The sequence below is a fragment of the Etheostoma spectabile genome, chromosome 2 (assembly GCF_008692095.1).
Source record: "Etheostoma spectabile isolate EspeVRDwgs_2016 chromosome 2, UIUC_Espe_1.0, whole genome shotgun sequence".
NCBI lineage: Eukaryota > Metazoa > Chordata > Actinopteri > Perciformes > Percidae > Etheostoma > Etheostoma spectabile.
The window spans coordinates 26,376,817-26,403,747 of record NC_045734.1 but is presented as its reverse complement, the minus strand read 5'-3'; the positions used below and the strand labels follow the sequence as shown (position 1 = coordinate 26,403,747).

General features: G+C 39.9%; 2 protein-coding genes across 5 annotated transcripts in view; both read right to left on the bottom strand.

Moving 5' to 3' along the window:
* Positions 1-26,931, bottom strand: part of LOC116700949 (extracellular serine/threonine protein kinase FAM20C) — a 35,198-nt gene that overhangs the window by 460 nt on the left and 7,807 nt on the right. For 2 of the 4 annotated variants that reach the window (XR_004334776.1, XR_004334772.1), the window contains exons 8-11: positions 26,588-26,697; positions 676-757; positions 501-560; positions 32-332 (exon numbers count right to left, since the gene is read on the bottom strand). Coding sequence is in view for 1 of the 4 variants with exons in the window: in XM_032534450.1 (XP_032390341.1) it covers positions 89-332; positions 501-560; positions 676-757; positions 26,588-26,697 (496 nt within the window). In the remaining 3 variants the exon portion in view is untranslated. Of the gene's footprint in view, positions 1-6; positions 333-500; positions 561-662; positions 758-26,587; positions 26,698-26,931 lie in introns of those variants that run through there. The other 2 variants (XM_032534450.1, XR_004334780.1) reach the window with 2 other exon arrangements.
* dnhd1 (dynein heavy chain domain 1) lies at positions 1,502-24,898 on the bottom strand. The gene is made up of 43 exons (XM_032534322.1): positions 24,552-24,898; positions 23,883-24,071; positions 23,546-23,749; positions 23,356-23,466; positions 23,024-23,180; positions 21,829-22,083; positions 21,432-21,575; positions 20,886-20,997; positions 20,457-20,689; positions 20,105-20,348; positions 19,736-19,893; positions 19,179-19,304; positions 18,733-19,009; positions 18,380-18,507; positions 17,805-18,003; positions 17,630-17,721; positions 17,247-17,469; positions 17,006-17,131; positions 16,798-16,895; positions 13,553-16,709; positions 13,334-13,454; positions 13,006-13,165; positions 12,611-12,902; positions 10,964-12,515; positions 10,525-10,630; positions 9,991-10,105; positions 9,686-9,872; positions 9,230-9,332; positions 8,676-8,804; positions 8,257-8,448; positions 7,684-8,103; positions 7,145-7,556; positions 6,786-6,884; positions 6,503-6,679; positions 5,937-6,115; positions 4,507-5,541; positions 4,236-4,404; positions 4,037-4,105; positions 3,508-3,733; positions 3,209-3,300; positions 2,980-3,129; positions 2,055-2,683; positions 1,502-1,918 (listed from the first exon to the last, which is right to left on the bottom strand). The coding sequence occupies exons 1-43, from the start codon at positions 24,896-24,898 to the stop codon at positions 1,502-1,504; spliced, it is 13,611 nt and encodes a 4,536-aa protein (XP_032390213.1).

Genomic DNA, 26,931 nt, shown 5'->3' with positions numbered 1-26,931 from the left:
TATATATATATATATATATATATATATCATAACATATGGGAAGTACAGACAGACTGTCCTACCCAGCAGGTGTGACCATGTCTTTCAATTAGGTAATGTCATCATAGAAGACGTCATCATCACCACCATCTTCACTCTGTCTATTTTGGCAACGACGTACAGTCTCCAGCACAGTTTTCAAGCGCCGATCGAGAGCAGCGAGGTTAGGCTCCGACAGCAGTGGAGCCACACTGTGAAGGGGATCATGGGAGAGCGAGGCCCTCATGACATCACTAAGACGATACAGTGGCAGAGACAGTAGACGCAGGCGTTGCCAGGTGGAGCGACGGATTCTGTTGAAAGAGCAAAATGATAGAGAGGTGTTAGAAAGCAAGGACAGGATGGGTTGATAAGCAAAGGAAGATGTATGTGAGAAGATAGGAAAATAGGAGCAAAAATTGTATTAACCTTAACTGTGCTAAACTAAGTACTATTCCAACTAACTGACTAATTGTTTGTACCTGCAACATTGTTCTAGAGGAGCTAGGATAGAGGGCTCATCTTTGGAGTGACGCCCAAATCTGCAAGAAGAACAGACCCAGGGTCGGTTAGGCCACATCACAATTACAACCCCAGCAACCACTGTGAGAATGTATATAACATAGACACACAAACTAACACACCAGAGATACTCACGCCCTCCCGTTGTCAAGGTGTAGTAGGAAAGTATTGTTGCCAAACTTCTCAAAGGTTTCATAATGGTGCCTGTCCATGTTACCTAGACAAGAGGGAAAAGAAATTTGGTTACTACTGTCACACATGAAAGTTCACATCTCCTTTGTTGAGCTTTCTGCTGTCAATATCCAATTATACATGGCATACTGTCTCTAACAAACATACAGCTGAAAACAGTTTTGTCATGGCCAACACAAGTCAAACTATGGCATTTCTTATTTAAGCAATAAAATGTGCTATTTTTTATTATTGTATTGCTTAAAAATATGTCATGCATAATTCCTAAAATAACTGTAACTTAACAATAAATTAATTTAGTGATGTATTCTAGAAATTTGAAATGTAGCATTTAAACGTTTGTTTTTTTATTTGCAAGGTTGTTGGTTAGTAAATGTATCACTGGCAGAGCTGTATTGTACCTTTTTTTCTAGACTTTCTTTTTCTACCAAAAATGTTTGGCGCTGGTCATGGGGCCCTTTACATACATTATTGAAAAAACTTTGAGAACCACGGAGCTAGATCGTACAAAATGCTATTAATCAACATTATTGTGTTCAAGTGTTTAATGAAAAACTTTACAAAACCAATCAAAACATTACAAAGTGTAATGTATGACAAGGCATCATACAGCAACAGAAAGTCACAAGAATTATTGTGAACAGCAGTTATTGACAATTACATTTACAAAAGTTCTCATGTAATATGAGTAAGGACTCTTAAGGCAATCCAGAGTTGCATCTGAGCGTCAGTCTGGTTCATCACAGCAGGACAAACCAGGATGGTTTAGTTAGAGCATACTCACTAGCCTCACCCTTCTCAAACTACATAACACAGGATTTAGCTTGGCATGTAGGGGAAACGTAGTGATAATGTTAACATCTGCCAGTCCCCTGTTTCCATTCTCCCACTCTCCATTGAGATAGAGCGGGCAGTGATAGATTGGTAACTGTGAGACAGCATCTGCCACCTGGACATTGGTGCCATCGTTTAAATGTGAACTTTTACGAGGGAAGGTATCCTGGGCAGTATTTGTGCTCCTGACTTGAGCCTTGACACAAACAAGGGGCAGTGAGCATGGTTGCAGAGAGACAGTGTCCTGTAGGGCTCCTAGCTGTGTATCCCATGATGCCCCTCTTAGCTCCAGGCCACATAAATACACAGCATCCAGGGGAAGTGAGGCAGGGTATGTACTATCACTCAGAACCTAAAGGGAAGAGAACAGTATAAGTAATTAACCTGCGGCATCTGCAAATAAATAATGCAATAGTATGAAATATATTTTTGTATCTACTGGGTTCTAAAAATTAAACAGCATTTTAGAATGCAATTGTATATTTTACCTGAAAATGCAGGGATATATCACTCATATATTTGCGATTCACTTGAGCAGCCTCTCTCATCACTGCCACCAGAAAGCCTTTGGCATTTTTAAAAGCAGATAGTCGGTATGCACCGGGAGGATCTGAAGTATTGTGGTGCCAGAGATAAGCACTGAGCAACTCTGCCCTCTTCTCCAAGTGAGACAACTCAGTGGGCTTGACGAGGGAAGCAAAGGTCGGTGCGCTGTATTGAACGGGCTGTTGGAGCTGTGAGAGGAGCAAGGACACCGAATCAATGAGATCATCCCACTCAGCCTGGAGGAAGTCACATAGGTGACTGTGAAAGACAGCTCCTGCATTTGTAACTGTGCTGTCATTCTGGGTGTGTGTGAGATAACTCTTCAGAGCCTGCAGTCTGTCTCTAGCATGGCTGTATCCTGACAGTGTGGTGGGCTGGCTTAGCTGGGTGTCAAAACTCCTCACTCTTCCCATAGGAGTTTGGGAGGCCTGCAGAAGTAAGTTCAAATTGTGGCTATTGGTCTTGGTTTTCTCAGCTGCCACATCGGCACTGTAGCCCAACACAAGGGGGTCATTGATGTTTTCAGAATCCTGAAGACCCTGCTCCCAAATCTGCACCAATTCTGACAAATCTGAGGAAATTAAACATAGCCATAATCATTGCATTGTACCTACACAGAAACACAAACATCCACTGTAGGCTTGAATGCTTGTATTCCTTGCTAGGTGTTGTTTGTCATGTAGTTGATTTGAAAATGTATCCTAATTTTAATGCTGCAACCATGTAACTTGCTCTGCATAAAGGTTTCAGCTAAATGTTTAAAATGTAAAAGTAAAGAAAAAGAATATTGGATAATCCATTTCCTCCAGTTCACTGTCTCATTAATTTGCTTGTAAGATGTATAATATCATCAGGAAGTTTATTTACCAAAGTGGCCAGGGTTGCTGGTAATATCTGAGAGGATGTGTGGTCCACTGCCCCACAGAGGAACCACTCTGCTGAGGCAGGTCTTGGCAACACTGTCCACCACCTCCAGATCTGCAGAGTCTAGTACATGGCCACCATGCACTAGATTGACTAAATGAAAAGTATAACAAGGTTAAAGCATACAGTAACTGAAGTAGAGGGACAACTTTATCTGTTAATGCTGCCTCACCTGCTATATACTGCAAAGCCTTAGCCTTGTCATGGCAAAGACTAGCAATGCAAATGTGTGCATCCACCAAAGCCAGTAGGTCTTCCTGACTCCTTCAAAACAGAAACAATCCAAATACACAAGCTTGAACTCTTAATCTTTTGTGATTTATCCACCATTTGAAGAATTAGAAGACTTAAATTCAGATCATGTTTGGTTTCACTCTAAATGGATTTGACAGGCAAATATACAAATATTTAGCGATTAGACAACACCTCTATATTAACTAAAGAATACAGCATGTAGGCCAATTTTCTCACCAACTGTAGATTCTCCCTTGGCCTAAGTATTTATAGGCCTGTCTCTGTAGTAACACAGAGTGGAAGATGGCACAGCGCCAGAGGAGATCTATGTTGTGTGCTTTGACACGCAACAGTGATTGATGCTGTATGATGGACACCACCTGTCGCAAGGAACAGCTCAGCTCCTCCTTCAGATCCCAGGGAGAGTCACAGACCAGAGACAGGGAACACATTCGCACCGCCGCTGTTTTCAATAATAAAAAATAATAATCATCATTGAAATCATAATCATTATTACAACAAAGACAAAAGGTTACTGTATTATTTGAGGCAATAACTTAGATCACTTGGGAACAACTACGAATATAATTATTGAAAGAGAAAACTAAAGATTGTGAGATTACCTTAATTGCTAAAAATAGTTTATGATTAGACTGGCACTCTATATTGAACAATATTAGCTTAGTACCAGATGGTGGCATATGTGAAAAAAGAAAGACCGCTTCATCCCTTGAATAGAGCAGAAATGACAATATAGTACATCTACCTGGTATGGAGCGTGATGCATATTCTTGAGTTATAAACCACAATCGGAAGCACGGGTGGCATCGCTCCTCTGTGAAATATGTATTTAGGCAGATGGATACATACATAGAAAGACTTGTTGTAACTTGGGTTTTGAGCATTTGTAAATGATAACACATAATACAAATGCAATTTAAATTGATTCTTGATGTTCCACTAACCTCTAAAAGAAGAGATCAACTGACTGAGGTGAGCCACTACTTTACTATCCCATTGTTCCAACAGGTGACAGTTGTTAAAAACCAACCAGTGGCCATCGTTAAAAGCTTTGTCCAGCATTGAGAGAATGACCTCTCTGTGACACAGAGCCCCAAAAGAAATGACTTTCACCTGAAAATAAAAACATGTTCATGAAGAAAAACATCAAGCACTGTATTGGTGTATATTGGCTACAGTTATTAACTTGAAACAAAATGAAACAGTGTGCGTTACCTTCTTTGTTTCTGCTACACAGTGGGCCAATTTGTGTATTAAGTGAAGAGGCTGACTGCTTGTCCACTTATCTCCTCTTTGACTGGGCAATGTAAGGATGATGGGTCCCTCATGTTTGAGAAGATACCGTGAGAGGGCCTCCGGATTCCCAGTGTGAGGGGCCTCTGTCCCTGCTGTCTGTCCAGGCAGACAGAGGTGGTAGGTGGCCATGGCCTCAGCTAGTCCCTCCAGGCAGTTTGGGAGCATGGTCTTCCAGAGGAGAGCCCGCTGTAGCAGTAAAAGATGGGAGTGAGAGCGACACGGAACAGCCCCTGCTACAGTGGAGGAAGGGAAGTGCAGGTACTCCTGCCACTGTATGGGGCAAGTGGAGAGAGAGGCAATCAACCCTCTGAAGACTGGGATCTTCTCCAAGTTGAGAAGCTCTGGGTGGATATGAGGGGGTATCCAGCTGGGCAGATTACTAGTGGACTGTGAGACAATGGGCGGAAGGGAACAGGGTTTCACTTTAATGACAGGAGGTTTTATGTCTTGAAGGCCCCTGAGGAAAGCCATTCTTTCAGCCTCAGAGCAGAGCTGGTTGTGTTGGAGCAGAGCCACAGACAGCAGCAGCTCCAGAACAGCAACATGGCTCTTTAAGAGACAAGGCCTGTATTGAACCAACACCTGGGCTACCATCCGGTTTGTGACCTCTGGTATTATGCCCGCTGGCACTTTCTCAATGATACATGACACTAATGGCCTGCCCTTTACAATGAAGACCTCTTGGATAACTGTGATGAAGCCACGTAGGGAAAAGTAGTAGGCAGGGGAAAGACGAGACACCTCCTGCAGAGCCTGGTAGAGGGCAGCAGCCAGCCTTATTAATTGGCGGGGCGCAGCCAGCAGGGACTCGTGGTACTTCATCTCCTCACTCAGCTGCTGGATCTCAGCCTGCAGTTTCTTCATTGCTTTTTGACAAACAGCCACACGGGGGAGAAAATCAGCATCCTCAAGCAGTGAGGTGTTACACTGCAGGATGTAGTCCATGAGAGCATCCTACAACAAGATTGTGTATAGTCAACTGATGTGCAGCAGCAATAAACAACAACAGACAATTACATGATCAACTAAAAAAACTACACTCTGCTTTAGTCTGACTTAAACGTAGAAATTGTTATTGCTTGATTATGAAATGCGAAAAAATAAACCCAGTCCATTATAGTCCATGATGTCAATTCCAAACAAATGTTTACTAACTATGGCTGTGCCACAATGAGTAAATCACAACCAACAATTACGAGACAAGCAAACTCTGACGTATCAAGCAGAAATTAGGCTGTATGCTAGTTGCAGATTAGGCCTTAAACACTTAATACTACCACTTTACTTCACTGTATCATATACAACTAAATAACCAAGAGAAACAGTTTTGTAAATGGTGGCCGTGTCACCTCTTTTGAGATCAATTCCTCCTGCAACAATTGCTTGTCATTCTGGAACTGCAAGTGTTGAATTAGCAGCTTTTTACACTCAGACTGCAGCAGCTGTGTCAGCATTAGCTCCTTGATCTCTTCTGAGTTTACAGAGAGGTCAACAACGCGCACCTGAGCCAAGATGGACGGATTGATGTCTAAGAAACAAAAAAACAATGCCCAGTAAGCCCTACTTTCAGATAAGTTAGAAAAACTAATTTCCAAAATGTGTCCATTTCATCCTTTTTTTTTTAGATCCCATGTTATAATCTAACCCGTTGTGTGCTGAGTAATAATAACAAATAATATATAGCAGTATGTCATCTTAATACTATGTGTCATATGATCTGTAAAAAAAATCTCAGTATATCTCTATAGCAGTTATAATTTAACAAATCACCAAGACAACCTAAGAGCCCATATTTTACTGAGATGATGAATGAATTTGAAAGTCCTGCACTTATTTTGCAAGAAAAATGCTAAGAGACTCTAACAGAAACTCCCCATCTACAGTTGAATTGTAAGTGGTAAGAAATCCTTCTCACCACTGCTAAGCAGTTGGACAGGCAGATGGGTGCTAAGGAAGAGGCAGAAGTCAGGGTGGGTCAGCTGAACATGCTGTTTTAACTCTGGAAGGCAACATCCAGCAGGGCGTGCCAATCTGGCCAGAAACTGTGGACTGGGAATCACACGTTCCACATGGGTTACCAGAACTCTCAAACCTGCAAAATGAAAGACTAAAATAAGCTACAGTTGAAAAACAACTGTGTAACTTAGACATTTCTCAAAAGAACTATAATAATAAAAACTGTCATGCCCCTGATTGACCTTTCTCCGCAGCCTGGTCCAGCTTGTCCAGCAGCTCTGGATCATCAGCACAAACCACCACATCACACTCTGTCTCTTTCTCAAGCTTGGCATTCTCTCCTGCAAAGAAGACATGTATTGTACTGGTTTAAGGGGCGTTCGCCAGTAACCCTGACACGAGCAGAGGCGCGAGGGCCAGGCCAACGCTGCTTGCAGCTTTAATTGGCATTATTTCTGCTCTGCAAAGTCCAATAGGTATTAGTTAATATTTAATATATTTTATAGATTACAAGGTTAATTGATCAAAAACAATCCTAGGATGTCGGTAGATGACAGGATGTGGCAAATCCCAGCAATACTGTTGTAATCTAAGGACCAACCTGTGATGAGCATCCTTTGAGAGCTTATATCTAGATGTTGCTGGGTGTCTGCCAGTAGAGGCCAGCACTGAACCCAAGCCCTCCTGCAGCCCCACAGCAGCAGCTTTACAATCATTCTAGCAGAAGGAGCATCCTGGAGCATTCCTTTTGCCAGACCCAGAGGCAGCTTCAGCCTCTCAGACACAGGGATGGGGAAACCAAAAAGGGGGTAAGGAGGTACAGTGTCAGAGTGTGTAAATAGAGAGGTTCTGGGGTCCTTTGGGTTTATGTTGATTCTTCCTGTCTGACAGAGCGTCCTCCACTTGTCAAGCAGTTCTGTGCGTATATCAGGTCCAAAGGGGCCTAAATAAGAGATGATTGCAGCCAGGATAAGGGCATCTCCTGGTAGAGTTTGGTTACTTAACTTCGCCTCCTGAGGAGAAAATAGAGAAAATCCTAATCATTTAAATAAAAAAATATTTAAAAGTATAACACCAAAGTATATATTTAAGTTGTATGTTTAAGTGAAATATAAAGTATATTTGCAAATGATGTGTTACCTGAGCAGCAGCCCTCCAGTCTCTGATATGTGCCTCTAACTTTCCTGCAGCTGTTGTAGCTTCTCTTTCTGAGCTCTCAGCTGTGGGCAGTCCTAGCAGTTCCTTCTCCAGTTCTTCTTGTACCAAATGCAATTGATGCTTGACATTCTCTTTACAATGGTAAGCATGATCCTTCTGTTGCTCAGCCAGTCGCAGTTGAACTTGTGCTTTTTTGGCCAGAACCTCCAATTGCTGCTTTACCAACAGTTGGTTTTGCATACTGCAGCACTCATACACAGCCTTGACCCATCGACACAGGGACTCACAGGCTTTGCTCACCTCTAGCACAGACTCTGGCACAAACTGGCGATTGTTTACTATTTGGCCAAGCTGCTGAAGCTGTTCATTTGTCAGACTAAAGCGGTCAAAAAATTCCAACTCCTAGGAGAGATACAGTATATTAGCATGAAGGCAATACCAAAACAGCCTCTTATGCCACTTTGTGCAATCACACAATTACTAAACCACTGCCAACCTTAAAAAATATATTTATGATGGAAAGATATTTTACAAATTAAATATGTTTCCACAAACCTGGAAAAAGTTGGATTGTCCAAGAAGCTGTTTAGCACTCTCCCAGCCTAGAGGACGATTAAACAGCAAACAAATGGCGTCCATGATTTTCACCACTCCATCAGGTGGATCTCTGTAGTGGCGCACTTCCTCCAGGTCAGATGGATTCAGACAATTTAGAATCTGAATACTGGACAGGAACACAGGTTTTATCTGGGGAGGAATAAAGATTTGAAACATTAAATTAATTTACAGTGACACTTTTGGTAAATTCTCTGCATTGTTCTAACATATATGAGTGGCCAATATCAAAATAACCTAAGATGGTATGATTATGATTGTTATAATGTGATCTGTTGTGAATCTATAAATGTAAGTATATGTTATATTATTTCTACAATTTTAGATGTAGATATTATTAAAATAGGAAATCTGTTAACCTTTTTCTGAGCATGATTAATCTGCTCTTCCAGGTGATGCAGCTTTCTTTCCTCTACCACACATTTCTGCCGGGCTTCCTCAAGCAGGCTCTTGTGATAATCTAGTGCTCTGAGGAGCTCCTTCTCACGCTGCAGGATGAAGAGGTGTAGAGGGAGGGAATATATTGTTTATGCAGATATCTAAACTTGTAATTTTCACAAAAGATGTTATATTATAGGTATTTACATATATATTTATATATATATATCCCTGAATATTAATTGCAATATAAATTGAGATACTACGTAGCGTTATTTTTACATAGTCTCTTGAAAAGAAAGAAATGTTGCTGTTAAGAGTTTCTCAGTCTGAAATTAATCAACTATACTCCCTCATGCGATTATCTGAAGCACACTGAATATATTGCTTACGAGGTTGTTTAAAAAAAAATTATGACCGTGATGAAAAATAACCTTGTGGATTAAAAATTGTGGCAGTCAATACTGCGGAAACCCTATATAGAATATTGATCACATTGGCACTTCATTCTGTATGCTGAATTGCTCTATATTACCTGCTGTGTATCAGCAACTTTCTCTTGCAGTCTTATTAAGTGCTCTCTGAACTGCAGAGCTGTGTTGTTCAAGACATCCAAATGAGACAGAACAGTTGCAACCCTGGTAAAATACAATAGTTATTGTTTTTTTGACAACATAATAGGATATCAAGAAAATAACATTTAGACCTGTACTGTCTACTACAATACAATTAAATAGCTCTGCAACAAATGCTCCCTCTGTAAAGGTTACCATTTTGATTTTGTTGCATCTGTGTCAGATATTGTTCAGGATGTTGTTTGCAGTGCAGCTGTGTTGAATTGCATTATCATCAGGCCCAGTAGGGGGTCACTTTATCAGATTAAGCTAGGTCATGCAAGTATAATCATAAATATTTTGGTATATGGCACCGCAACACATTAAATACTAGAATCATATGGAGGAAAAAAGCCACTACCCATTTAAGAACTAACCTGTTGGCTTGGCTTTTCTGTTGCTTGTGCAAAAGGTTGCAGAGGTCACCAAAGTGGGCAATGAACTCCATATAAGTCTGAGGGCTGAATGGCTGAGCTCTTAGAAGGACAGAAGCATACTGACATGCAGATTGATGGATTCCTGCCATAGCCAAAGACAGATTGGCCTCTGAGCCTTCTCTCTCCACTAAATTATAACAAAATGATAAAAAGGATATGTCTTAGAACAGACCAGAAATAACCCTGCCAGTAAAGAGTGATAAAATATGATGTCAGTACAAACTAACTTTTGTGGTGTGACTCACGTTTGCGGAGACTGGTTTTGAGACATTGAGCAGCAACTTCCACTAAAGACTGGTTGGACCAAGGCTGGTACACCTCTACACAGTAACTAAAGCTCAGCGCTTTGGTCAGTTGTGCCTTGATCACAAATGATAAAAAGTAATCCATTTAGGGACGCAATTTGAAATTACATTATACATTTAACAAATATAATGGAACAAACTGCACTTAGTATAGAGAGCCCAAATATCAAGTCAGAGTGGAGTCCACATGGTCGGCATTTAAAGTGGGACTGTGTATACTCAACATGGTATACAATTGGAATGTGGACCTCAAAGACTCAACTGTGATGTGAAATTTAGGGTACAAAGGGTCATGCACCCTAATCAAGGGTTGGTCCTGTAAGTATCAAACGTGAGAGGAAACATTTAAATGGTTGTGCCTGCTCTGATTTCTCCATCTTACTGGGTTGAAAAGTACAGTTTGTGTTTTGTTAAGGATTACAGGTAGAAAGGTTCAAGGACAGGTGTAGTAAGTGAAAGAAAATTAGTATTTACATTCCATCCATGGGTTCCATTGTTGGCAGGTATCTCACTGCTCTCCGTAATGGTGAAGGGAAGCAACAGGAACACATGCACATTTTTGTGGATTTGGCTCAAGTATCTTTGTTAAAAGAAGTGGAAAAAATGTGGTTTACAAGTATTCACATTTTCTTTTTCAAATAATTACAGTAAGTAGTCAGTGAACATTCTCATAAGCCCATTTCTGACTACAGTCTACTGTAAAAGAATGTAGTGGCAAATGCCTACATCACAAGAACATTAGCAATATGTACTATTTTGGATGTCATTAAATCTATTAAATGTACTGTATTTTTTAGGCCTAAAGCTTAAAGAAACAATTGGAAGTGGTAATTATTGACATTTGTCTATAAAATAGGCCTAAAAAGAGGGCAAACTAGCATGAAGACTAATAAGTTAGGTACTTTCTTCTTACTTCTCAAATATACAACCATCCATACGATATCGTCTTGAGTTTTTCACAGCAGTCACTCTGGAAACAAGCTTTCTCAGCTCCTCATCAGTGTAGAGCCCTGTGTAGGTTCCGTGAGACATCACCACCAACAGCTCTTCTCTGACAGACTGGCTAATTTCTTCATGGACCAGTATGATGACATTAACTCCATCCACTCGAGTTTTATTCCCAGCTTCTTTTAGAATTTCATGTAACTGATTCTCATTGCCAGGATGCACCTCCATCAACTGGTAGCCTGTTACATAGGCAGCTAAACGCACAGTGGTTTTACGGCCTGTGCCTCTCTCTGAGCCAATCAGCACTCCGTGACCTCCATGTATTAGCAACACCCTGAGGATATGTAAAAGCTGACTCACCCTCTGTCTGTGTACAATGTATCTGGTTGTAATGTTGGAGTCATTTTCAATTTTCTGTCCTTTGTCTTGCTCTTTTCTGTCAATGACTACAGACAGCTCCTGCATTAGTACATCAAGTTCTCTGTCCTGATAAGAAGAAGTACATTTAAAACTGTACTGCTGACTTATTGGGGCCATAGAGAGCTCAGGACCATATAAAAGTTTAGCTATTATGTGCTCCATATGCTGAAGAATCTGGGGTGGCAGAGGGAGCCTTTTTAGGCTTTTCTCTTCTAAACAAACGTTTTCAGACAGAAGGGAAGGTTCAGTCAATGAATAGTCTTTCTTTGGGTCTGACAGGCCAGCTGGATTTGGCTCTTGAGGCAAATATAGTTTATCTAGACTCTGACCTTTTGGCTTACAGATGTCTGCTGTGTCCATGGGTAGTGTGTGAATGGTTGGGTTTGAGACCGTGGGTGGGTCACTTAAACTGGCAGGCTGGATTTCATCAACCAATTTAATTCCATAGTGTGTTGTTGCTGTCTTGGCTATGAGTGACAAAAGAGTTTTGCTTTCATCCTCTGAGCATAACCTATCACTGAAAGTGCGCATGCACTCATGCATCCAGAGATGTGCTATGTTAAGGACTGATGCTGCAGGCCCTGGCAGGTCTGGAGAAAAGACTGAAAGTGAATATTCCTTTTTCAGCATTGTCCCTGTGTTTGGGATGTTAGGCTGCCACAGGCGCATCCCCTTAAACACCTTCTGAAGGTCACGATGGGAAAATAAGAAATGAGGCCTCTGCACAGTTGGCTGGAATTGGTCACATACTGCATGAATTAGATTTTTAGTTGCAGTGATGATACAACATGCCATATCCTCACCACTGTGCTTAAGCTCCAAATCTTTGAGCCAGATTTTTAGCCGAGGAGAATGTATAGACAATATAACGTCCATAGATAGGCTGGGAAGCACGAAGATAGAGAACAGTCGCGACAGCCTGGAGGATATCACATTACTGTGGTGACTGCCAAATCCAAAGACACAACAGGTACCCATGTAGCTGATGATTCCAGTACTTAATAAATTGAAGTTGTAGGCATCAAACGTTAGAATCTGTCCCATTGACATACTCTCTCGTAGTGTTTCTAGAGCTGTTGACGTCCTCCCAAATACATCTATCAACAGTAAGGATGGAAATATTAACGGCATAAAGTTACGACATTACGGCATTAACGGCATTAGTCCTACTAATGTAAATTTTCTTACTCACCACAGGGGGCTTCATGCAAATCATCGACAAAAAGAAGCAGTCCCGGCTGTTTTCTCATGGAACCCATAGTATCTTTACAGTTCTTCTTGCAGTTGATGTTATTCATTAAAGTGCGCAGGTCTCTGGAGCTCAGTAGTGGACTGGCTGGTAGGCTAATGTGTGGCTTGTCAAGCTTGTCAAAACTCAGTAAAGTTTTGCACAGAGTAGTTTTTCCAGAACAGGGCTCTCCTGCGAGCAGCACTGGCTGATTTCCCTCCAACATGAGGTTCAAGAGATAGGTATATTTCCGATACTACGTAAATAGATATAAGACACTTGTTAGTTAAAATGTATAAATGCGGTGATGACTTCATTTATGTATTTCTACTACACTAGACACAATGTTCAGGACATACCTTGGGAGGGAGGGAATTTGTCAGCAGTGTGTTCTTGGGGCACATCTTGCTGTCTTTGTTAAAAAAGTGTTCAAACACACTCTCTTCATCAGGAACCACAATTTTGTACCGGCAAGTAAACAGCACTTGACGGGCTAGTAATTCGAACTTTGTCCAGTGGCTAAAGTAAAAATATAAGGTATATGAAGACAATTGGTGACTGATATGTATTTGGGGGGGCTTTTCGTCAAAAGAAAAAGGTTTTAGAGATGTTTATAGCAATAACATACATACTACATTTTTTGCATAAATGAATGTGACAAAACAAGTTGCATAAAGATTATCTTACCGAGGATGCAGATGTCCACTAAATCCCCAAATATAAGCCACCAGAAAAAGGTTCTTGGCCAGCAGATCTTGTTTAGTCGGGGGATCTGTACCGGCTGTTCCAGTTCTGTGTAGAGGTGTATCTGGTGGGAGAATATGTCATACAGTATTAATAAAAGCAAAGTCACAATAGCTAGTCTGTATGTTTTCTTATTTGTTCATGACTAATTATATGTTATACCTGGTTTGTCTATCTGTGGTATTGTTGCTGCTTTTTCCACATCCTTCCCAAAATGCTGTAGGAGTGCACGTAAGATCCGAACAAACGACATGACTTCTTGCAGTCCATACATGACACTTTTAGGAGATTCTCCTTCATTATGGATGGCAGAAGTCAAAGCATTTTGCCTAAGCAAACTAAGCGTGCTGGCAAAAAGATCTTTAGCCAGACAATTCCACATTTTTAAGGTTCCATGATCTAGTTTGTGTTCAAAAAATAGAGCATTTGTTTCACTCTTCCACACAGCCTTCCAAAGATCAGTACCTGTGACATAGACAAGGCTGCAACGGGTCACTGTGGAGGGACTTGCATCACTTAGGTCAGTGATCTCCATAAGTAGCTTAAGGTGTGATTGAGATGTCAGTGTTTCACCTGATGACAGCCGCAGAAATGGCTCCTCAGGACTGCACATTGTAGTTAAGTAATCTAACCAGCCAGGCTGCCCCACAGGATTCCCATCCATTATCAACCATTTTTGAGTCTGATCACTTTTCTTCCTATTGCTGCAGATTGTAGAACTTTTTGATTCATGTCTTTCTAAATCTCTCAAAACCTTTCCAACAGCTCCATCTTGCCATCCTCTGTTTTCACAGAAGCAGCCAAATACCTCCTTATGGGACATGGCATTAGGAAACAAGACCACTGTGTCAACAGAATTCCAAGTTGGAGCAGAGATCTGTGGTTCTGCCTGTGGGGTATCGCCTTCAATCATATTGTCACTTTCAAACACATATCCCAATGCCTTGGCAGCCAGATGATTGAGTCCTCCAGCTAGAGCACAGTAACAGGTTGTCTTTCCACTACCCATGGGGCCTATAAGCATAACTGCCTGAGAGGTTTTCATGGTCTGGTAGAGTGTAAGAGCACTGCTAATTATTTCAGTGTCAGAGTGAAACTGTTTCTTTTGTAATTCTTCTGTAACTGCAGTTTTTAGTTGCTTCTTTTCTTCTTCCTCAATGTACGGTTGGAAAAAAGGAAACTGGCATGCTATAGGGAATGTGTCCTTGAAGGTGATGTAGAACAGCAAGGCTTTCTTGTGATCATAAAGAACAGGTGAGAATACAGAAAGAATAGCTTTGACAATGGCTGTCTCCTCCATTAAACTCCGTATTATTGACAAATGTGAACTGCTGAACTTGGAAGGCTTTTCAGTATCTTTTGTTTCCTTTTCAACAACTCTGGTAGTCTCATTTAGTAAAGGTGCAAGTGTAGATTGTTCGGCAGTCGCTCCTTTAGCCTCATTAGAAATTTCTCGTTGCCTTGCACTTTGTTGTAAGTGCATTTCAGAGGCGGAGATGACCTTTTGCAAGACAACAAGATAGCAGCTCTGGTTATCAGTGATGAAATCAGGCAGACAGAGAGAATCCTTGGCCAGGCTAACAAGAGCCACCAGACGTTGACTTAAAGACATAGCTTCTGAGAAACCAATGGAAGTTAGCATTACCTCTGCAATGGTCCTGTAATCTGGATGGGTTAACGCAATGGGTCTAGTTGCACATCGCAGACTCTCTGGAAGCTCAGATGTATGCCCCTTTGATGAGATAAGAACACATCCATAGCTTGGGCGGGCATAAATGCTTTTCCCTGCAAGTACCACATGGCATTCAGAATCAACAATGTTTTTGCAACCCATGACCCCTTCAGCAGTCCTGTTCTTTGGCTCCTCATTCATTCTGTGATTCTTATTTATTGTTAACTCAGAGAAGGATTGATGGATGTCTACTAGATTCTGCCCCAGTGACGACAGGACCCCTTGCGTTAGCAAGTCAACAGAGTCCAGCAGAAGCCATGCTCCAGTCTGGAGGGCGCCCAACAGCATCCGCTGAACAACACCAGGTCTTATGCTTGGACAACATTGCATATTGACAACCTGCCTCCCCAGTGCTTTTCCTAACTGGACCACAGTTGTTTTCTTTCCAGACATGCAAGGTCCACTCAAAACCCCACATCTGTAGCTTGTTAGAGCAAGCAGAATACCCAATGTAGCCCGATCTGTGGATGGAGTGTGCATCATTACCCAATCTTCTGGTCCAAAATACTCATAATCATAATGAAGACGATGGCCCAAAACATCCACGCAACATGTTGGTTCATTGGCTTTCAGACTCAAATCTTCAGAGTTTATATGATACTTCATATAACTTAGCCACTCAAAAGACGACTCCAGCACACATTGTACCTCCATGAGTTGAGACAGCTGCTGCGCATGCTTCATTGTAAGCTGCACTAAAGCACGCAGACACATCATCATGTACTTAGAAACCAGAGATTCCCTTTTAGTCCCCGTGACTCCATTCCTAATTGAACAACCAAGGATTTTCAGTTTTGCAGAGTTGTATGCCTTTATGTTGCTTAATGTCACTGGGCTTGATTCTTGGAAAGCTTGTAGAACGGTGTTGCACCAAACTGCCTCCTCAGCCACCAGCAGACACTGTAGAGGATATTCAGACAGCAGATCCAGCGCAGGTACAGCAATTTTTCTCCTTTCAGCAATGTCAAACAGGATGTTTCCAACTTCCTTATCGCATGCTATATATTGACTGGGTGGTTCAAGCTGGTTTCTCACAATAGCACATTGTTTCATGAGCTGTAGCATTATCAACTTTAATTGTTTCTCAAATACAGAAAGCCATACCAAGGCATTTGGATTTGGTTCCAAAGGAGACAGAAAGGTTATGTGCTCCTGGAGGCTACCAAAAAACCCTAGCACCTTTATCTCTCTGTGGCTTTGAGATGTAGTCCCCCAGTTCTTCACACCTCTTGTATTAGACGGTATTTCACAATCCATTTCAAGCCAGCGTATCTCTTTAAAGCATTTGCGCACAAAGGGTTGCAGTGTAAAAGGCGTGGGATGAAAAGAGAGTAGTTGCATCACTTCCCTATCACTCAAGAACCAGAGTCTTGGAAACTGTTCACAAAGGATCTCCAGAAGATCCACCATTTGGTTGGAAATGGCCTCCATTGTAGACAGACCATCAATAAGAATCTGGCAAAGGTTTTTACCATGGAATCTGACATTTGTCTTCTTGGAATGAACAAAGTTCAACACATGAGGGTCCCGTAAGATATAGTGAATAATTTCCTTAAATGTCTCATCAACCGGTTGGAATCGCGCCAGCTATAAAATAAAATAGAAAACAATCAACATTTTTGGTTTCTTGGCATTGCATTAGAATTCTTTGACTTGAGATGACATAAGGACATACCAGATCCAATCTCTGAACACTAAAGTATGTTTCATGGAACATCTTGGTCAGGAAAGCCCATGTTTGCTGGTATCTTTCAAATAAACAAAGTAGCTTTCCTGTTAATATCGAAAGGGAGGACAAAAGACAATACAATGATTATACTGTTTCTCCACCAAATTGTCAAAATCATGCTTTGTTCATTTCTTTTTCTGAATATCCACCTTACCAAGATCTTGTAGTAATTGCACCCAATCCTCCATTTGCAGTCTGAACTCAACGCTGTGTGGGGACTTCAACATGGTGGACAGAGCCATCAAATCACTCTCTATCTCATCAAAGTGTATTTCCAGACCTGAGTTAGAAAACACATGACAAATCCCAGCAAGTAGAATATTGCTTTCACACATAGTGAGAAAGCCAAAACTACATCTATATTATTCATTTGCCAGTTTGTTCTTGAGTCTCACCATCGATGGTAAATCTAGCATATTTACAGGAGTGGTGAATGGGAGTTTGAAGATTTGAAATTGTGCCCTCTGTGGGCTTTTCTGATAATCCATGTTGTGGCTCACGATGCTGCCAAACAGGAACAGTGAATTTATCCACCTGGAAAAGCCTGGTTTTCCATCCCTGTTGAAGCTTTTGGAAGGCCAGCTCCATGTTACACTCTGCTTGTGCATCCCTGCATATCTGACAGAGTCAAATGTACCATTAAGCAAAATTAATCAAGTAGTCAATGTGTGGCATAAAAGGGGAGTTTGTTGTTTATTGACACTGTATTGAGAGACATTTTGTCTCTGAATTTTAGTAGCACTGCTATTACAGCCCAATGTCTCTTTCCTGCTCTCACCTTGGTAATGAAATTCTGGTCAACTTCAAATAGTTGAGACATCAGTTCAGCAACAGTCACCTCCTTCTCTGAGACACACAGTAGGCCCATGCCTGACAGATAGAATGTATTTTGATTAATTTAGATGTGCATTGCTTTCATGCATGCGTTACCAACATTGCCAAATGTGTCTGACCTTGGAAAATGGCATTCCAGTGTTTATGTTTGAGTGTGGGGCTCTGCAGCTTGGCCATGGGTGCAACCTGATGGCTTAAGCTTTCCAGGATTCCTAAAGTCTCCTGCAGCACTGCATCATGAGTAGGTATGATACTTGTTAGAGAAAAAGTTTGTTTCTTCCACTTGGCAATTTTCTCCTGAGCTTGTGACACCACCACCTGACGGAAAAATATTTCAGAAAATTTGTTGGTTTCATTCACATGGATAGTTATCATAACTAAATAAAGGAGATTGTTATCATCACAAAGAAAACTACTTGTAATTGTATAACTGGTTTATAAGCATTGCTTAGCATCTTCGTATATGCATTATGAGATACGGTGTGCTTGCCAATACTCCAATTTTTTAAGCGTACTTGTTTTCTCCAAATAAAATAAAGGCAATCAATTAAAGAGGAAGCATATTCTAGTTTAAGTACCTTTTAAACAAGTTAATTATGCAATGGTTATCAGCATGAATGCGTAAATAATAACCTCCTTGCCAAACATATTTTACCATGTTGTCAATAAGAGAGACCTTCATTTGACATGTTACCTCACTAAAAAGCAACTGTTTCCATTCGTCCATCCATGATGTAAAGCCAGCAATTAGCTCCCACAACTCTTTACGAGCTTTGAGTTTCTGGACATCTGTTGTCAAAATGGTCAAATCCATCGGATGTTCTAATGGGAGACAGTATAGCATAACAATCTAATAAGATTAGGATTTTTGTAAATAGATAACATGAAAAGTTTTTTTCCCATTGTTGTTATAAGCTCAAAACCACCAAGTTGTGCCCTTTCTTGCTGTTTAGCATAATTTTTCTTTTCTTCTTTTTTTCTATCAAGTTCAAAAATAAGTTTTCTAAGCCCCAAAATCCTATATGTACATAATTTACACCATCTCACCATGTAGTTTTTGGCTGTTCCTACTAAGTTGTTCCAGCTTTGCATTGAGATTGTGCACTTGTGTATACATGTGGTTCAGTTTGGAGACCATCTCTTTTGCATCCTGGGTTGGGTCAAGGAAGGGTCCAGATGTAGCTTTAGAGACGATATTTTTAAGGTCACAGACCAAAAATGAGAACATTGTGTCTAATGCGTTAGCCATTGAAGGAAGACGGTGGCACACAATGCTATCTGCTTGCTTCAAGAGGAGAATAAAACAATCCAACATGGCCAGCATCTAAATATAGAACACAAACAAAAGTACACACACTGCCGTGAAGAAAAAACGATAACTGAGATGTGGTCAAATAGCTGCAATGTTCCAAAATGATGCACGAAACCGAGTTGTACAACTTCAGTATAATGTAGTTAATGATAGCAACATTTTCACTTTTATGCCTGCAGACCTTTTGTTCTAAAGTCAGCTCCTCTTCAGTCATCTTCCTATAGTTAATGCAAATAATGTCCTGGAGGGAGTGAATGTACTCCAAACGTTTCTGTGTGTCAGCCAACATTTTCACAGACTCCCTTATCTGAAATAATAAGACAGATTTAGAATTCTGTATCAATTTTATATGTTTATTATGGCTAAAAGTGATGTTAAATGTATCTCCTTTCCTTTATGTCATGCAGAACTCAAAAACTATGTAATGTAACTTGAATTCTGTTGACTGTAGTTTTTAACTTTAATTTGAATATGAAAAAGCTATGTAGTTACAGTGCGTGGTGCGTTTCAGGTCCCTTAGACCCTTAAATAATGTGTTTGCTTAAAAAGGGCTTTTTACAAAAACAGTGATATGTAGTGTAGTATGCTTGGTTTTTCAGAAATCATAAAAAATAGATCTGATATCATGTTAGAAAAAATGTATCATGCTACAGAGTATCAAATATGAATTAAATGTTGACAAATATTTTAGGGCTACAAGGAGCACTCTAGTATTTAAAGTCTGAAGAGTTTCTTTACCATAAGAGCGTATTTTGAGAGGTCATGTAAGTCGCTGGGTTGTGTCTTGAGATCAGCATTACGCCTTTCCAAGTCTGATATGACACTTTCTGAATGCAGCTTTATCTGCTCAACTAGCAGCTCTAGCACTTCCTCCTCAATGAATCTCAGTTGTCGCCCTTGAAAAAACCAAGGCAAAGAGTATGAGAGCAGTCAGCACCCTTAATTGACCATACAGTTTACCATTCTATAAAGCCAGGGAACAATAACTTATGTTTTTTTTAGGTCAATGTTAGGTCAATGTTGATCTTGAATAGGAACCTGTATTTGTATTTAAGAGTCCTCAAGTAACAATGGAGAGGAGATGTAATTACTTTAGAGCAGACGTACCTAGATTGTCCTTTATGCTGGTGCACTGGATGATGAACAGTTGGTTGGAGGTAGAAATTGATGAGGGAACTGTGTCAATTCTTTCAGTCCAGTGGTGTATCTTCTTTATGTGCTCCTCATATAGCAAAGCAGACTGACCCTTCATGGATTCCAAAGAGGTTCGACTCCATTGGCTAATGAACAAACGGATGTCCACCAACCATGAGTAATTCTCACACAGCTGCTGGATTTCTACTTCAGCTTCCTGTCGAGAGAACAGTAAGAATTACTTGAAACACATGAGCAGGTGTGCAGATTCTACAACTATTGATTATGTACAAACATCACCTAGTATTTGATTTAAAAGTCTTGCCTGCATGATTTTGGCCTGCTGTTTTTCCACTCGTTTTGTAACGTCATTGATGCTGATCTGCCACTCCAGCTGTCCCTTGGGGAGGGGATAGTAGCAGCCATGCACCCTGTTGCCCTGCACCATTAGCAAGGTTTGTTTAGGCAGCACTTGCCAGTGAGATGGCAGGTCTCTGAGCAATCGCCAGCAGCAAAACTTTTTCCTACCAGTCATTGCATCATTGTTTTTATTTGCCCCTGATAACAGTTTATAAAACAAATGACAAGAGATCTAATATCATTTTGAAACCATGTCTGTGTTTAGTTTACATTGATCCATACAGCAAAATTAATGACAACTTTGGGCACATTTTCACATGAAAACTGCAGGTTTGGGTCAAGTAAAATCAGGACTGTGAAATTTGAAGACCAGCTTCAATGAAAATGGTTGTACCTGTAATGGTAGAGTGTTCAATACAACTGAAGGCAGAGGTTAAATCCTGAGCTGAATCAGAGGTGAGGACACTGTTGCTGATCTCCATGAAGAATCCACAAGTGTCACACATCTACCAGAGAAGAAAGGTGTAATGATTAACTGGTGCTATAAGTATGATCAATATGCAGAAACAACACCGCTGGAATGAACAGCTGTGATAAACATAACATATAAATATAATGCAGGCTTAAATCCTACATCATTGTTGGATTTGTCTTGAAAATGCTTTTCAATTACATCCATGGCTTTAAATCTGTGCAAAGTAACCTTATGGAAGTATTCATACTTCATTTTTGCCCATGACATTTCAAAACTAATAATCTACTAGTGCAAATATTTTTAGAAAAATTACAAATTTTCTTCTATCTTTAAACCAATTGTCACACATTTGAGGCACATTTTCAATAACATTAATCCTATCCAGTGTCTACAACTAAACAATATACTGTATTAGATGAATTGTAGGTATGGCTGCATTTGCAACTGTGAAGTTTTGTAAATTACCTGAATTATAGAGCCCCCAACAGTCAGGAGTGCTTCACTCACAGCTTCTTGGAACAGGTGTATCGGTGGATCCACAGTCAGCTGACTATTGGCACTGAAACACACCTCAGTGTGGAAGAGACAGCACTGCTGGGATGTTTTCCTCTAACAACAAAATACATCAATAGCATTCTTTTAATTGAATGTTAATTCAAATCATTGTCAATTTCTTTATCTACATATCTCTTATCTACATCTCTTCTAGTTATAGCTTGAGAGATAGTTGCATTAGTGCTCTACAGTATATGAAAATGTGTTAAAAACAAAAGTGACAAGGTTATTATGTTTTTTTCTAGCAAAAAGATTTGTGTCCTTGTAGCTGCTACATAACTGGAGTTAACGAATGCTTTCTTATCACCTTCAAAACATTGTCGAGAAAAGAAATGACATCTTGTCGGATTATTGTGACGAGACTTTGCACGATCATTTGATTGACGAGAGCAGCAAAGTTGCCCAATTTTTGCAAGATGCTTTCAGACCGAGCCAAGTCTTTCTTCAGGTCCTGCTGGTGAGCCAGTTGAAGGTGAATGGGTTCGTAGCACTTATTTCTCTTTTTAGTATATTCCATGTGTAGGTGCAGGTCTTGATGTGCCTTGTAGCTGCCCTCTTTCACCTTGGGAAATAAGAGGTTTTACAGTGACAATAATTAATAACATACCGTATGTTCCCAAAGTGCTGGTTTTCTAAGAAAACTCCCAAAGTGCTGGTTTTCTAAGAAAACTGACTAGAAATGGACATGCTTCTTTCTCACATGAACATGTCTGTCTGAACATGTCTAATGCTATAGATCAGAGATCTTCAACAGGGGGTCCGGGACCCCTAGGGGGTCCTCAGAGTAACTGCATGGGGGACCACCAAATTATTGGGAATTTTTTAGAAGTTTTTTTCAAAAACTAAAATTTATTAACATGATCCCAGCATATTATTAGCAAATATGAATCAGAATATTTGTGAAGAAAAAGCACATATCAAAGGCAAGGTAGGCACTAAGGTAGCCAACCACAGATACAGTTCATTCTAAGGATTCACTGGGCCACATGTATGTTTAACATTAAAATCACGATTTATAAAATCATGCAAATTATTAATTATTTTAATAGCTTAGAATTTAATGCTAAAAGGGTATGTATAAAGGCTATAGGCCGCCCTACACGTTATTGTATTGTAAGTTCAATGTACAACTTATTTGTAGATAATATACTATTAGTACAATATATTTTATTGTATTGTATTTTATGTTGATTGATTTTAAAACATTTTTTACCAATACATGTTGTTTATGTTGTGAAGCAACAGATTGCAGAACAATGTCCAAGACAAATTTCCTCTCTGTGACAATAAAGTGTCTTCTATTCTATTTTATTCTATTCTATTCTATTCTACATAGTAGGGGGTCCCTGATCCGTCTCTCTCAATTATGGGGTCATTGGCTTAAAAAACGTTAAGACCCCTGCTCTTGATTCATCATTGATCATTAATGCTATTCTTAACACATTAACACAGGTTTGAGTTTGTTATTGTTTTGTTTTACATTAGAAATAAAATTGTGGTACCGCATTTAGGATGCCAGTGCGATACTGTGATAACTTCTCCAATATGTGCAGACAATTTTGGTTCTTGGTTATCAGTACATTCTTGAATTCCAGCAAAGTGTAGGTTTGAGACTCCTCCTGGGGCAGTTGGTGTGTTCCTTTCAGTTCTTCAATTATTCTGTAAAAGATACGGTATCATTACCAGGTAATCTGTAAAAACAATGTTAAAGCTTAACATCTGTCATATCTAACATTTAAAGGTAATGTCCAAATTTGGCTAATTAAGTCCAAGCTATTACGCCAAAAGTTTAATGAATTGAATATTAAAAGATTTGCACATAAAACTGACTCACCCGTTGAACAGAAAAAGAGAATTTCTGAACTGAGGTACAGCCATAACCAGCATATCCTGTAGTTCCTCACACTTGCGATGAAAAAAGATCTTGCGCACATTTCTATGCCACCTGGCACCAAAAAAACACATATCAGACAGAGCATGAAGGTAAAAAAAAAGAGAGAACAGGTTACAGCATTTGTACTTACAAGGTGAAAGCTTTCCGCAGTCTAAACTCCCTGAAAAACGGAATTTCCTGCAAAGCTTTCCACGACACAGACTCTCTGTACCACTCTGCCAGACTGACAATTCCACCATAACCCTTTTCTGTCACATGTAGTACAGAATTAGGGGAAAAGATGTAATGCTCAGAACCAGCTTCACTGGGATGGACCACTTGCAGGTCATAGGGTCTAAAACAAAGAGGGCATAACACTGTGCATTACTAGTTTAATTGTGTGCATCCCAGCAGAATGACGTTACTACATAATAGCATCTATTGGAGTCTGAAATTAAAGGATGGCAGATTGTGTTATTACAGTGTACCTGTAAAAGTCTCCATCCACTTCTTTCAAGTAATAAAAATCCAATTCTCCCAAGTCTCTTTTGTTGACAAAAATATGAACTACCTCTGTGCCAGTGAGAGGAACTGTATTTGGTCTGGTCACTTTAACGTTTTTCACAGTTGTGTCCTTACACATTGTTGCTCTTTTTGATTCATCTTTCTCCGTAAAACTGAAACAATAAAAACTGAAAGTTAACAACAGAGCAATTAATTCAGGAATCAAATCGTTTGGGGAGTAAATGTTGACAGCTAAGTTGGTCAGCTCTGTATGCCACTTGGTCAGCTATGTTTGCCACTATTACTTTCTACATATAATATACTGAGCTAAAACTATGCCTGAAAATTTATTTATTTCAAGCAGTGGGTTCCACTGTTTCAAAGGCCTACCAAGACCTACCTAATCCTTTCACATACAGTACCATCATATCATCATCATCATCATCTTCATTACATATTGCATCATGCTCACGTTTCTTATTGTGAAGTGCTGTAATAACAGGATTGTATTTATGTCTTAAATTAGTCTGTGTCTTAAAAACATTTGACATAAACTAAATGAGGACTGACACGCATACCCAAAACTTTCAGGATGACATTAAAACAAATGGGTGCATTAAAATCAAAATAACCTCTACAATTATTCCACGTACCTTTGTGCTGTCCAATCATCAGCAGTTCTGATAGGGATATCAGTCCCTATTGCTGAGGCCATTAGTTGAGGTCCTTTTGTCCATTTTGTGTCCCCCATTGCTCTCCCAGCTCCTACTTGGGCTATAAGACGAGGGAGTTCCACCACCGATAAAGGTCTGTCAGGTTTGAACAGAGGCCTGGCTATAACGGCTGCTGTGAAAGTAGGTGGCTCCAAACATAAAGGTGGTAGCTTCGCCTCAGAAGAGTGTGTCTTTTTCTTAACCTTGGATCCAGGCCTAGTAATGTTTTTACCACAGGTCTGAGCAGCTCCATCGTGGGGTCTTTTCTCTGAAGATGCAGCGAACATGCTGCTGATCTCTCTATGAATACCATCAGCAGATATAGGTACGTTGTCTTGTCAATCTACATCAGGACTTTACTCAGGAATTTCTGTAATAATAAAAATTAAAAACAGGTAATGTAAACTTAAATTATCACCAAACCATGCTGTACTTATCCTGCCCTGTCAACCAGCCACATCCCAGAAACAAGATCCTTTTTTAAAAAGAGATAGTACATTAATTTAGCAAGATCTCTATAAGGAGGATGCTCCCCACTGTACGAAACAAACATAATTTTAGACAGGGATAGGCAGAATATGGGTCACTAGGAATACTTAGTTCAACACAGAATCATCAGTTTAATTGGCATGAAAAAAGTTGCATAAAAATAAAGAGCTGTTTTCATTATTTGTTGTTTAGATAAACATTAAAGTGGCTATATATTATTTTAGGCTACTTCAGGTTTGCCTATGACTACAAACCCTAAACAAATTACCATCCTGATAGGCCTATAACTTTATTTATGATACAAGTTGCATTTTTGAGATTCAGCAAGCAATATAATAAAGGGTGCAGCCTGCAGGTAAAATATCCATAATAGCACTGTGTGAAGATACACGTTAGCTTAGCTACATTAAATCTTCCCAACAATCATAAAGCACTGACATTTCTTGTTTTGACTAAAACACCCTTTCATTAGCAAACGTAAAAATATTTAAATCGATTTTTATGGGTTAAATAATTACGATAACGCATAAAGTTCAGCTACTAGCAAAGCCTTTGTGCTAGTTACCGTTAGTCAGCTTGCTAGCTAGTTACCTTAAAACAGCTCAAGTTAACTAACGTTAGCTAACTAGTAAACCAAAGACGTTAACGTTACACATGCCGCAGTTTGACACCTGCTCTTAATACTGCTGAAGTTTAAACACCGCAATATTTAGAAAGCCGACTGTGACGTTTTAAAAGTTAAATAAGTGCTTTAAATAAATGAGCTAGCTACAAACATAAGAAACTAGCTAAACTAACTTGTGTGACTTTCTTACCTGGCTGAGTGGAAGTTGTCTGGCAACCACGACGACGGCTCGTTGCCACGGTAACGCACTGTAACTTCAGTGGAGCTGATGAAGGTCAGTTACAAATAAACAGCACTAAACTGTTCAAGTTTTGCTAATAGTAGAGTAACTTATAGTTTTTGACTTCAGAAAACGCTGTCTTACAAGAAATCTCAGCAATGTATTCAGGTGATTTCGATAAATCCCTCAAAAGCTTTTTTCTCTGCTGCCTGTGTACAACCTTGTAGCTAGGGGAAAGCCTAGTTTTAGTTTATGAGCTGCCTAAGCAACAAAAATGGTTCATGGTTTTCAACTTAACATGGTTTTAGATACACACCTCATAACTGAACCTAATAATAAAACAGCTGCAGTTATAACTGTTCATATAGACCTTTTTTCACAGCATTCTTTGTTTTTACTGAAGCATATGCCTACCTGGTGGTTTTCCTACTATGGCATGTCAAAAATATCTGCTGTGATAAATCTATTACCACTAGAACATCAAAAAGTTAGTTAGTAAGTAAAAAGCCAAACCTGTGCCAGATACTTCTGCTGTGTGCCCAGCTGACCAACAACAACCCCATCAACTCTCCCATGACATAGAGTTTGAAATTGGATTCTGATTTCTTAAAATACAATGTACAGTGCACAGTATGAACATACTCATCAAGAAGTCCAGTATGACCAAATCTATGAAGTCCACCAGTCTTGTGCCTTTGTTGTATGGCGGGGTCTTTTTCACCTTTGAACAGTAGTCTGGTTCTGACTCCCACCTGAAAACAGACAGACATAATTCACGCGTTGGCATCATTACCTTAAACAAAATCACATGTGCTTGATGGGACTGTTATCCTATATATTTCACTATTTCTAAAATTAGGACTAGGCCTACATTTGCTTTCCTTATAACGTTTTCTGTTTCATTTTGCTGAAACCAACAGATGTGCACTACCGGTCAAAAGTTTGGGGTCTTTACAAATTTCCATACTACTCCATTATAGACAGAA

Bases quoted from the DNA above. Each gene is read 5' to 3' on its own strand.
- dnhd1 (XM_032534322.1), bottom strand. From the start codon at position 24,898: ATGTTCGCTGCATCTTCAGAGAAAAGACCCCACGATGGAGCTGCTCAG. The intron at 19,010-19,178 runs GTCTGCAGGCAT...TTCTATATTTAG, and splicing joins AGCTGACTTTAGAACAAAAG to ATGCTGGCCATGTTGGATTG. The intron at 9,873-9,990 runs GTGAGTCACACC...GTTATAATTTAG, and splicing joins CAAAACCAGTCTCCGCAAAC to TGGAGAGAGAAGGCTCAGAG.